Source organism: Athalia rosae, chromosome 3 (assembly GCF_917208135.1).
Source record: "Athalia rosae chromosome 3, iyAthRosa1.1, whole genome shotgun sequence".
In the NCBI taxonomy this organism is placed as follows: domain Eukaryota; kingdom Metazoa; phylum Arthropoda; class Insecta; order Hymenoptera; family Athaliidae; genus Athalia; species Athalia rosae.
This window is the reverse complement of record NC_064028.1, coordinates 320,504-332,506: the sequence shown is the minus strand read 5'-3', so window position 1 is coordinate 332,506 and position 12,003 is coordinate 320,504. Positions and strand designations below refer to the sequence as shown.

Genomic DNA, 12,003 nt, shown 5'->3' with positions numbered 1-12,003 from the left:
CGTCGTATTTGAACAGCGTTTAAGTGCAGTTTCATTCCCTATACTTCATGGGATATTTTCAACGTGAGAATCTGCAGCTGGCTCCCCGAGTCCTAAGCATACCGCGGTCTACAAGTCCTGTAATTACGCGAGCAAATACGCAGGGAAGTCCGTCCGTCCGTCCGTCCGACGGGGGGGATTGACTTTTCGGGGCCCTTCCAGTTGACTCGAAGTTCGGATAAGTCGTGAGCTTATTCGCCGCACTTCATGTTTGGACTGCCGAGTGAATTCTCGGCGATAACATCAAAGGGTTGTCTCAACGACTCTATCCGCGCCGAGGAATTTCCGCCCGCTTCGACTCTGGAAAAATCGCAAGACACCGAGAATCGGGCGGGGGCCTTCGGTCTTTCGTTTTCGGACGAATTTGCGAGTTCGTTTTATCTCGACGCGTGTATCGCTTTCCCTCCAGTGGTCGTACAACGACCGAAATCTTCCGATCTGTTCTGGTATTTCCGGTGCGCGGACCGGACGACTGTCACTTCGACGTCGTGCAGGAACCACTTTGCACTCTTGATAAGGCGATCGGCATCGCACTTAAATTCTAATCGCCCCGGCGCGGGTTCGTAGCCGTTATTGGTGTCACTTCCTCCTTTTAGCGGAATGTCCCGTCGCGTTGCGTCGTCTTACGTTCGGCAACCAGAAAACGAAAAACTAATTTATCGCACTCGGAAACGTTGACCCGTCGTTACGTTACGCTGTAGCTGCTGGCTACCGATGCGACGCCGCGCTACAGCAATAAGCAATTTGCGCTAGTCGGTAATTAGCGTTTACGGCATCGCGCGAGGCGTCGTCTGGTCTGCACTTGCGTCCCGCAGCCTAAGCTTCAGCCGGAATTTAACATCGTCGACTTTCGGTTGATATTTCTTCGTGGGTATCGGATGTGCGCGTCGGACGTACAAAGTCCCCGGGAGTCGTACGTTTGCGGCGCGGCGTCGATTTTAAACAGTATCGCCTCGGGCCGAGGCATTCTCCTGCGTCGCAGGTATCGCGGTCGTTAAATTTGGGAAACTTCTAATCGCGCTTCACCTATTACACTCGGCTACCGCCTTATCTGGCGGCTCGCGAGCGTTTCGACTTAAAAGCTAATCGGACGCTGTACAAAGGGATTTACCTAGTCGGCGGCGTCGCCCGCGTCCGGACAGTTTCCGTAATTAGCGTTGGCCAAGTTTGAAAATTTTTCGAGGCGCCGACCGACCATCGCCGGCCTTTCGAATAATTACGTATTTTCCAGACGCATTACCTAACGTCATTTGAAGTGGTTGTTTGCATTTTTGCAGGCGCATGTTCCCCTCGCTCCAGCTGCAAATCGAGGGTCTGGAACGTCGCGCGCGTTATTGTATTTTGCTGGAGGTAGCGCCGGCGTCACGTCGCCGTCACAAGTACGTCGGAGGAGGAGGAGGAGGAGGAGGAGGAGGAGGAGAAAACGGCGGAACCGTCGGGTCCAGGGGGTGGACATCGGCCGGACCGGCGGAACCCCAGCCCCACTTCAACAGGAGGGTTTACCTTCACCCCGACAGTCCGGCGACCGGGTCGCATTGGATGCAACATCCCGTCAGCTTCAACAAACTGAAACTCACCAACAACGCGGTCGACCATCACAGCAACGTGAGTATACGGTATACCTGAATCGTGATACGCGCGCAACGTCTTCGCTCGATTTCTCGGCGGGGTAACCGGGCAATAAATTCTCCGCGTGGAATCTCCCGGTCGGTTTTCGGTAACGTCGGAGATTCGGGGATCGGCGGCAAGAGTAAGAAACGTCGTTTGTCGCGACGGTAAGAGAGCAGCTCCGCCTCGTATCCGAGGGAGCATTAGAGCTACCGTTATACCCGCTGCCGCGCAGATAAGACCCGACGATCCCCCAGCTCGCTTCTCCTTCTGGTCTCTACACCTCCGTTTCAACTCCCGATTAATTTGCCCGATGACCATTACTCGCCACTCGCTACCGATTTTATCGTCGATCGGAGAACGGAGTGAAGGCTCGTATAAACCGTGGAACGATCGCGGGAAGCCGATCCTTGTACCTTTACAGAAACACGCCGCACTTGATTCCCTATCGCTCTTTCACGGGGGTATCTGTTTTTCTCCTCAACGATACCATGTGCTCCGCCGTAAGAGCGACGGAGTTTGAGCGGTGGTCCAAAGGACACGTGCTCCTCGCGCCGGATGGTCCGCTGCCGCTAGGGCTTCCGACGGTCCTCCGACTCCCTCGGGATGAACCCGGGCGGGGACGACCTCCCATGCTCGACTCCCGTGTCCGACATGTTTCCCTCGTAACCCGAAACCGCAGCCAAGCACCTAGACAAGAAGCTGTCCAAACACGAACGTCTTAGATAAACGGTCTTCTGCCAGCTACCCACGTCGCACCGCAACCGATATCTCTGCGTACGTTATGCGCTGCGGACTGCGGTAGGTGCGCGATTCTCAGGATTCCCGAGGACTCACGATCCTCTCTTTCCTTCTTCTATTCCTTGGGAGGTTCTTCACCGCGAGACCGACTGCCCGGCGGACTCCGATATTGTGCGTCAACGGAAAAGACACCGTCTATATTTTTTTTCCCGATATCGGGATCCGTGTCTCGAGATCTCCGGAGGTGAAGAAAACAATTCGGAGTGTCGTGCGGAGTTTTGGCGATTCGCGTCCGCGTAGAAGAGGATCGCTTTTCTTACCTCTCCCACCGCCATTACAGGCTGCAGCGGTTAATAATTAGGAGGCGTTGTTAACCCGATTAACCCAATCCCTTTTATAGCCGTTATTGTAATCCCCATTCGCCTTTGCAATTGACCCGCCAACTGTTGTTGAAACTGTCGTAATCCGCCGTCGCCGATGAATTCTATAGTGTTGGAATTATAAGCGGAGTGTCAACGTTGCACTACCCCAATCACCTCCGTGTTTTCTCTCCGTTGGCTTGACTAACAATGAGAGGGATTTTTAATCTCCGTACTCGAGGTATGCCGCATATTTGCAAATTGCACCGAACAGGGTGCCGACCCTCTGCGGTTTCGAACCCCGAGAAAGAATTTAACACGCCTCGGAAGACTCTCTAAATTGTAATCGATACCCGGCTCGTACTTATTCCAGATACTTTGCTCCGGAGATTCGGAACCCCTGCGGGGATTGCGAGGAGCGCGGTTCCTTGCGGCGGACGCACCTCGTAGACCGCAGCTGCGAGAACCTTTTCCCAATTCCTCGTTTCTCCCACTCGTTTTCGTTATTTTGAACTCGGTTTTTGCGGGGGAAATTAACGAGCTCTCTTATCGCCGATTCCGTTCACGTTGCAACGCCCGTGAGTTTTTAATTATCGAGGAGAAGATTGAACGACTTTTATACGGAATTGAAGCCGCAGCACGTATGAAAGATACTATTGTACTCCACGTCGTCCCGCATTTAACTTTCAATTTTCAAATAAGCCTAATTGAGACATATGTTAGGTACGGCGGTCGCACCACATGCGCGCATCAATTTATTACCAAGGCGCAAAGTGGCGCTGTACAGAGAACGTACCGCCTAATAAATACGATTCCTGGAATAAGGGTTACAACGAGCCGCGCGTAAACCGGCGGTCTAGATTTAGGGAACCGTCGTGTTCCAATTTTATTTTGCCCCCTACGCGGCGATCCGACTACGGGAATGCAACGGGAAACCCTCGCCTCCGAACTTATCGGATTGCACCATTCGTCGGATCGAACCGTCTGCCAATGTTGAACGGAATTTTATTTTTCAGGTCGTCCTCACCTCGATGCACAAGTACGTTCCCCGCATCTGGATCGCTAGATGCGACGACATCGCGAGACTGACGTCGATTTTCACTCAGCCGGCGTCGTCGTTCTGTTTCCCGGAAACGGAGTTCATCGCGGTCACCGCTTATCAGGTACGTCTCCTGGTCCGACGATCGACATTCTGCGTGCGCTCGATCACACCTGATTGTCCTAATTTGCCACTTCTCCTGGTATTGCAGAACGAGAATATCACCAAGTTGAAAATCGACAACAACCCCTTCGCGAAGGGATTCAGAGAAACGGGCCAATCCCGGTGCAAAAGGAAGCTGCACACCTTCGAGGGTCCTTCGGATCCGACGCTGGACGCGGATCGTCTGGGGGACTCGGGTTCCTTCAACGAGGACGAGGAGAGCAACGCTTCCTGCTCGGAATCGGAGTCCGTGGTTCGGACACCTTCTCGCCTGGAGCACGAGGCGACGGAATCCCAACGCGCGAAACGGGCGGCGAGCGAAACCGGAAGTTTGGACGACAGCGGGGTCAGCAGTTCCGGGAGCGCGAGCCCCCCGCTTTTGCCGAACAAAAAGCTCGACGTTCCCGCACCGCAACCGCGACTCCATCGCCCGTGGACCGACGAGGAGACCGCGAGGAATCGAGCCGACCGATCCTCTCCAAAATCATCTTCCCCCTCGAGCGGTCGTCCGGCGGCGTCCCCTCAGAGCAGCAGAAGAGCGCAACGATCGAATCAACCCTCGATCAACCCACGCCATATTCTCCCCGCTCATCTCCAAGTATCCGCCATCGAATTGGCGAGGATTCAACAGCTCCAGCATCGGTATCATCGGATGCAGTACGAACAGTACTGTCAAATGAGTCACATGAACCAGTTGCACAATTTGGCCTTCCAAATCCCCTTCGCCGGCGTAGCTGCGGCTGGATTAGCCGCCGCGGGACCCTTTGCGGGATCACGGGGATCGCCGCACCCTTGTTCAGCCGTACGAGGGCAAGGTCTCAAGTACCATTTCGATCTTCACTCCCCCGTTGGCACGCCCCCGGCCCATTCGCCGACTACCTCCTCCGCCGATGGAGCGTCGTCCTCCTCCAGTTGAAGTCGTTCGATAATTACGAAACTTCTTCGAACCGTCGCAATTTTGATTTTTCCTTCTCCAATTGTTTTTACCGCGGCGCGAGTCCAAGTTCAATAAGCGACGACGAATGACTAATAAAACTAGTTATAGTATTATTGAAAAGACTCAAGCACCGTACAATCATCTGTAAAATATCATTCGAATTGTACAATCACGTCGGTAGCAATTCATCACTATGGCGTCGATATTTTTTCTCTCCTCACGACATTTCAGTACTGATTAGGAATCACGAACTTATTTCGTTCGAGTGTATAAATAAGTTGTAAATAACGCAATAGGATTACCGCACTCACGGAAGTGTTTTAAACCTGTACTTTTCCTCAACGTATACTTATACATATATTGTAACGATAAACAGGTATATTGACAGTTATTGATTAACAATTGATTCGTGATAGTGATTATTAATCAACCGATGCAATAATAATTATTATCATACCTATATAATCGTAAGCCCAAGCGAGCGTAACACTGTTATCGGTGTAGTCACAATTCATAGGTGACGACAGTTTCTATTACCATTATTTCTCTTTCATTTAATTTTTATTATTCGTTGAAACAAAAATAATAAAGCAATATTTCCACAATGTTCGTTCGTTATCAATTTCTGGTAAGTAATGAGCGAAATGAGCAACAAATTTTTACGCTGAACCGCTTGGCGTTAGGCCTATATTTACATACACCTCAGATTTATGCGTGAAAAAAATAATTACCAAAATTACGTAAGATTTGAAACGAGACTATCCCGCCGACCTTGGAATTTGTGCAATTTCTTGGCATCCGCTCGCTGTTGAATCGATTTCTCAATGCTGAGAAACCGTCCCGTTTTCGTCATATTTTTATCGATAAAATTTAGAAATACCCGCTACAGCTAAATCACTGGTATTGCGGCGGCAAAATTAATATTCGGAATTTGGTCAGCAATCGAATAATTAACAGGTTACATTGACCTTTCTTTCGTCAATTCTGCCGCACGCGTAACTGCATCGGGGTCCTATGGAAACCCGTTTCACGGCATCGTAATCGTTTATACCGATCCAAAAAAGCGGCCGACTCGGTTATTACCGCAGACAAGGTCTTGATCCAACTCTCGCGATCGCTGTTTCATATTAGTTCGCCGTGGTCAGTCGTCAAAATAACCAGCACACTTTCGCTATCTTATCGAAACTCCAATTTTCGGAGATCATCGCCAGTGTTGTTCGTTCAAGGGAGTGAAATCTGTGAGCGATATCGCCTCGAGTTCATCCGAAGTTGAATGCGTACGCGTATCAACGATACGTACGATTCGCTCTCGTTGAAATTTTCCAGTTTTGTAATCTTAGCTGACGGTTCATTGAATCCAAGCGATCGAAGTATCATTCTACACACTCGCAACGATCGTCGTACGCTGTTTCAACGACGAGGAATACACAAGCGACGAAGCGATCGACTCCGCAGTGATATCTTAAAAATATCAGATCCGTATCACCGATCGAATTTTATCTAAAAAGCGTGAGCGCGTCGCAGAGATACATCACGATCGAATTGTCGCGGATCCCGAAGCCCGCTACGGTATAATCTACATATACGTACCGCAACCGTCGTCCTATCAAGGTAAAGGGCTCTGAAATTCGCTTTGACTCAATCGTGCTATGTTGAATCGTCGGTGCCTCTGCTATGTCTACGCAGAATTCCCTCCTGTTGAATCGATTCACTTCAGTTTTAATAAAATGAATCCGTTCGCTTGTTATTACGCTCGGAAATCGTCGTGCCGTGAATGTGGCTTTTACCTTGCACGCACATTTTTTGTGATGTGCAATTACGCCGAGTACGTCGTGTAGATTGACCGTGAAAATAACCGAGTCATACACCGGCCGCGCTGGTGGGACAATCGCTGACGCGAGTCGCAATATTTTTATGCCGATTTTACCGGTTTCTCCGACTCTACTTCTGTCAATTTTCATTTCGGTCCTCTGAATTTTTTTTTTAATCCCAGTTATCATTGTCATCGGATATGACGGACGTCGCGAAATTCGGTCAAATTAACCGCACCCGGGCCTCGGGGGAACCCGAGACCGATCGAACTTGACCTTGAAAAGTTTTTCTCCGCTCACATTTTGTAAACACATCCATTGAGAACTGCTCGACTTTTGGGAAACCAGTTTCTCCTACACCCGCTACCGAAGGTCAATTCGTGTAACTCACGCTCGCGATGTCGGTATTCTTTCGACGTATCGTACGAACACATCGGATATGAACATTAACTGTACGAATATTAATAAACGCACGTGTTCGTATCAGTTGCGACGATGTACGAATTACTTCATAAGGTATTTGTCGTAACAAACATCGCTCGTATTTTTTTCGAACGGCTTACATCCCGTCGAAGTTAATTGTTATTTTAAGAGTATACCTTCGTTGTGGCAGTCTGGTGCTCGCCTTGTGTTCTTTGTACCGATGTTAATGTATGGATATTAATCGACCTTTCACCTATTTCCTGCGTGCAGGCAAAACTCGGTTTCTCAGCCACGCTCTACGACCGAGTTTAAACTGCAACTGCTCGCGCTCACCTTCGGTTTTCCGCCGGTCCGTCGTCGATGGGGGTCCGGAACGCTGGGATCTTCAAAATTCGTTGAAATATCGTAGAAACGACGGCGATACGATTGGTCGTGCGGTTATCATTCCACGAAGATGGGAGCGGGGAAAAAAGTGAAGAGCACCCTGGTAGGCCTCAAGTACCCCACCGGGAGGGACGACATCCTGAAAACTGGAGTAAAATGGTTGAACGGTAAGAGAGAAGACGACGGTGCCGAAGGGCTTTGGAGAGTCGGAGACAAATTGTACGACCTTGACGCGTGGGCAAGAAATCATCCAGGTGGCACGGAGTGGATCACGTTCACCCGAGGAACCGACATCACCGAAGCCTTCGAGGTACGTGCCGCGCGACCTTCGCATTTACATTTCCATCGGACGTGGATTTTGATAAATACCGTCGATCACCCGCAGGCGAACCACATTTCTCTTTTGGCCGAGCGTTTGCTTCCAAAGTTCTACATCCGGGACGCTGCTGCGCCGAGATCCTGCCCTTTGACCTTCGAGCCCGACGGTTTTTACCGCACGTTCAAAGCTCGAGCCAGAGAAGCCCTCAAAGACGTGGACTTTCACAGGTCGTCGCGGACCTCGAACCTCATCGCGGATTCGCTTTTCGCAACGACGATCGGCCTTTGTCTGGCCGCGGCGATAACGCAGTCCTGGATCGCGATCGTCGCGAGTGGTGAGTGCGGTGCCATTCCAAGTACACGCGTACATTTGAAGAGAGACGTGATACTCGACGTGGCAACGCTCACTTTTTCCAGGGATGTTCTTGTGCTGGACGAGCGTAGCGGCGCACAACTTCTTTCACCAGAGGGACTCCTTCCGGATGTGCTACTTCGATTTGACGTTCATGTCCTCGAAAGAGTGGCGGATCACGCACGCCCTCAGCCACCATCTCTACACGAACACCGTGCTCGACATAGAGATAACGTTGTTCGAACCGTTTTTGTCCTGGCTACCCGATCCCGACAAAGAATTCATCCCTCGTTTCGCGTCTTGGATCTACTCCCCGGTGGTCTATACGGCGATCGTCTTTCAGCAGGGGCTGAAAAGGTGCGTAAACCTGCGATGAAAATACCTCGTCCCGAAACAGACTTTGCGAGCTACGCGATCGCGACTTACTCCGTTTCACCCCCTCCTCCACAGGATATATTCCACATTTTTCGAGTGGGACACTCTGGACATGAGAGACGCCGCGCCTTTTCTGATCCCGGCGTTGATGTGTTCGGTCGCCTCGCCGTTCACCGCTTTGTGGACGTGGTTGAGGATCATGCTAGTCGCCAGTTTCCACTTCGGCCTCATCGGCGTCCACGCGGCTCATCATCATCCCGACATTTACCACGACGGGGACGCCCATCGCGAAGACAACGACTGGGGCCTCGCGCAGTTGGACGCCGTCCGCGACCGCGTGGAAATCGAAACTTCGATCTTCCTGGTTTTGACGCACTTCGGAACTCACTCTCTCCACCACCTCCTGCCCACCGTCGATCACGCCTACCTTCCCCTCTGCGAACCGGCCTTTCAAAAGACCTGCCAAGAATTCCAAGTGGACACTTCCCTCTGGACGCAGTGGAAACTCTTCAAGGGACAATTCATGCAGCTTGCCAACAATCGGCCAAAGAAGACGCCGAGCACCCGATAATCACCGAAATTTCCATTTCTCCGTTCATCGTCAATTGTTATCTACTCGCCTGTTGAAGTTGCTCGTCTATTTTGTACCGAGATTCATAGAATAAATGAGTTCAAACGGGTTGAGATAATAATTTCGATCTGTTTACGCGACATCGTCAGCGTCGGTTCGTGATATCGCTCCTTGTAGATTCCTCACTGCGAAGAAAGCGTTGCCTCGCTTGGTTTTTATTTATCTTTCCAAGAAATTGTGAGAAAAAAAATCACCGCTGCCCTTTTGACACCGCACGACGTCTCATTGTATTGGAAGCGGCTGTACGGGACTATCGCGGGGTCGAGATAACTGACACAGAAAGCGTATCGGTACGACACGCCAACTTTCGTTCGGTGGAGATTATCGGTCACTCGTGACTCCGCGGTGTCTCGAATCCTTGCGTCGAGCCACGCAAATATCCTCGTTATCGGCGCTGCTTTTTATAATCCGCTCGCTTTTATTTACCCCCTACTTGGCGTCGACACCGGCATCTCACTGGATCTTGGATTCGGATGCGCTGGTATCTCGTCGTCAGCTCGTTGTCAGTTCCCCGCTATTCGAAATATCGGTCGGACGTTCGATTCGGTTGCATTATATTCGCGTGGACTTCGAGCACGGGGGAAATGGGCGTGAAAGCGGAGAGCACTCTCGTGGGACTGAAGTACCCCAGCCTACGCGACGAGAAGTTGAAAACCGGGGTTGGCTGGCTACGCGGAAAGAGGGAAGACGACGGCGCCGAAGGACTTTGGAGAGTCGGGGACAAACTCTACGACCTTGACGGGTGGGCGAGAAATCACCCGGGCGGTGCGGAATGGATCACGCTCACCCAGGGGACCGACATCACCGAGGCCTTCGAAGTACCGTTCGAACGTCACCTTTATTTTTCGATCACCGACCGGTTTTCATTTTTTCCTATCGCAGGCGCATCACGTCTCTCTATTGGCCGAACGTTTGCTACCGAAATTCTACGTCCGGGACGCCGCGACGCCGAGAGCCTGTCCCCTGACCTTCGAGCCCGACGGCTTTTATCGGACTTTCAAAGCTCGCGCCAGAGAAGCCCTCAAAGGCGTGAATTTTCACAGGTCGTCGAAAAAGTCGAATCTCACCGCGGACCTACTCTGCGCGACGACGTTGTTCTTGTGTCTGACCGCCGCCGCGACGGAATCTTGGATCGCCATCGTTGGGGGTGGTGAGCACAACGCGTACCCGAAGGGCTAAGCCGCGGAATATTCGTCAATCGATCATGTTCCCCAGGTATCTTCCTGACGTGGACGGCGATATCCGGACACAACTTCCTCCACCAACGGGACTCGTTCCGCATGTACTACATGGATCTCTGCCCGATGTCGTCCAAGGAGTGGCGAATCACCCACGCCCTCAGTCACCACATGTACACGAACACGCTCCTGGATATCGAGATATCGATGTTCGAGCCGGTATTCGAATACCTACCCCGCGCGGACAAAGGACCGATTTCGCGTTACGCTCCCTGGCTCTACACTCCGATCGTCTACATGACCACCTACTTCGTCCACGGGTTCAAAAGGTGAGTCTCTCTTCACCAGAGCTCGTCGACCGATTTTCCATTTTCCGAATACGTATTCAATCACACGTGCAATACATACTCTTTGAACCAGGTTTTACAGTGCATTTTTCGAGTCGAACGGCCCGGAATTCAGAGACGGGATCCCGTTCGTTATCCCGGTGCTGATGTGCCTGGCGGCAGCGTCCCCGTTGTCGGCTCTTTGGATTTGGCTGAAAATAGTGACGGTCGGGAGCTTCCACTTCACGTTCGTCGGTTTGAACGCCGCTCACCACCACCCCGACATTTACCACGACGGGGACGTCCGCCGAGAGGACACCGACTGGGGCCTCGAGCAGCTGGACGCCGTTCGCGACCGCGTGGAAATCGAGACTTCGTTCTTTCTCGTCCTGACGAATTTCGGGAGTCACAGTCTCCACCATCTACTGCCCACGGTGGACCACGCCTATCTCCCCCTCTGCGAGCCAGCCTTCCAAAAAACCTGCCGAGAGTTCGGCGTCGATACTTCCTTGTGGACGCAATGGAAACTGACCAAGGGCCAGTTCAGGCAGCTCGCCAACGTCGAGCCGAAAACCACCCCTAACGTCCGATAAGCGCGATTGGTATGGATCGGTTTGTTTTGGCAAAATATACATAATAACACGAGCATGGTTTATTTTATGTGTTATTATTATCACTTTATAATATCATACAATACAGTTGACATAACGTGTTCATTTCTAGAATGGCGCGTTCGGTTATTTTTCAAAGTTGATTCTAATCTCCTCCTCCCTTCTATTCCTTTACGGTCGTCGTTTGTTAAAAAATTGTGCAATAATGCGGTGAATCGTGATGTGCGTACGTGAGATGATTGAAACAAGTAATAAAATATATCCCCGCCCCGGTCTCGGCCGCTCGTTCGTTTCGCCGCGATGCGATCGCGTTGGAAAACGCGTCCGATCGACGTCGAACCGATCGAACTTTTCCCTCAGATACGTTGGAAGTAAAACGTTCGACAACGACAACGACAACGAGATCGATAATCACCGCGAGTCACGCGGCGATATCGCGTTCCTCAGCTGTAATCTATTATAACGTACAGGCCTATACCGCGATCGCTGCGGGATCCACGCGTACAGGTGCAAAGTCGGTGATATGGATTCATTGATTCAGTACTTAGATTTATTTATTTGCTTATTTATTTTAATAAATACATATTTCATTTTATAAATTAAATTACTTTATAGGGTATTATATAATATCATCATTGCAGTTGCGTTATCGTTGCATCTTGTTCTTGTTCTTGTTCTTTCGTTCTTAATATACATTTTCTTTATCTAA

At 50.8% G+C, this 12,003-nt stretch overlaps 3 protein-coding genes across 4 annotated transcripts; all 3 read left to right on the top strand.

Annotated features, from left to right (window-relative positions):
- Window positions 1–1,155: 1,155 nt before the first annotated feature.
- LOC105685302 (T-box-containing protein TBX6L-like) lies at window positions 1,156–4,864 on the top strand. The gene is made up of 4 exons (XM_048651802.1): window positions 1,156–1,186; window positions 1,317–1,644; window positions 3,764–3,910; window positions 3,998–4,864. The coding sequence occupies exons 2-4, from the start codon at window positions 1,321–1,323 to the stop codon at window positions 4,862–4,864; spliced, it is 1,338 nt and encodes a 445-aa protein (XP_048507759.1). The 5' UTR covers window positions 1,156–1,186; window positions 1,317–1,320.
- A 1,025-nt stretch (window positions 4,865–5,889) lies between these two features.
- Window positions 5,890–9,228, top strand: LOC105685362 (cytochrome b5-related protein-like). Of its 2 annotated transcripts, none has more exons than XM_012399371.3 (5): window positions 5,890–6,496; window positions 7,390–7,813; window positions 7,889–8,156; window positions 8,239–8,530; window positions 8,624–9,228. In XM_012399371.3, the coding sequence occupies exons 2-5, from the start codon at window positions 7,574–7,576 to the stop codon at window positions 9,117–9,119; spliced, it is 1,296 nt and encodes a 431-aa protein (XP_012254794.2). In that variant the 5' UTR covers window positions 5,890–6,496; window positions 7,390–7,573; the 3' UTR covers window positions 9,120–9,228. The 2 variants fall into 2 exon arrangements, with proteins under 2 accessions (XP_012254794.2, XP_048508137.1); XM_048652180.1 differs by lacking the exon at window positions 5,890–6,496 and adding an exon at window positions 6,558–7,212.
- A 145-nt stretch (window positions 9,229–9,373) lies between these two features.
- LOC105685363 (cytochrome b5-related protein-like) lies at window positions 9,374–11,408 on the top strand. The gene is made up of 4 exons (XM_012399374.3): window positions 9,374–9,997; window positions 10,062–10,329; window positions 10,395–10,686; window positions 10,778–11,408. The coding sequence occupies exons 1-4, from the start codon at window positions 9,653–9,655 to the stop codon at window positions 11,274–11,276; spliced, it is 1,404 nt and encodes a 467-aa protein (XP_012254797.2). The 5' UTR covers window positions 9,374–9,652; the 3' UTR covers window positions 11,277–11,408.
- The last annotated feature ends 595 nt before the right edge of the window (window positions 11,409–12,003 follow it).

Coding starts and splice junctions, on each gene's coding strand:
- LOC105685302 (XM_048651802.1), top strand. CDS start 1,321: ATGTTCCCCTCGCTCCAGCTGCAAATCGAGGGTCTGGAACGTCGCGCG. Junction 1,645..3,763: donor CGGTCGACCATCACAGCAAC/GTGAGTATACGG, acceptor TTTATTTTTCAG/GTCGTCCTCACCTCGATGCA. Junction 3,911..3,997: donor TCGCGGTCACCGCTTATCAG/GTACGTCTCCTG, acceptor CTGGTATTGCAG/AACGAGAATATCACCAAGTT.
- LOC105685362 (XM_012399371.3), top strand. CDS start 7,574: ATGGGAGCGGGGAAAAAAGTGAAGAGCACCCTGGTAGGCCTCAAGTAC. Junction 8,157..8,238: donor GATCGCGATCGTCGCGAGTG/GTGAGTGCGGTG, acceptor CACTTTTTCCAG/GGATGTTCTTGTGCTGGACG. Junction 8,531..8,623: donor TTTCAGCAGGGGCTGAAAAG/GTGCGTAAACCT, acceptor CCTCCTCCACAG/GATATATTCCACATTTTTCG.
- LOC105685363 (XM_012399374.3), top strand. CDS start 9,653: ATGCGCTGGTATCTCGTCGTCAGCTCGTTGTCAGTTCCCCGCTATTCG. Junction 9,998..10,061: donor ACATCACCGAGGCCTTCGAA/GTACCGTTCGAA, acceptor TTCCTATCGCAG/GCGCATCACGTCTCTCTATT. Junction 10,687..10,777: donor TTCGTCCACGGGTTCAAAAG/GTGAGTCTCTCT, acceptor TCTTTGAACCAG/GTTTTACAGTGCATTTTTCG.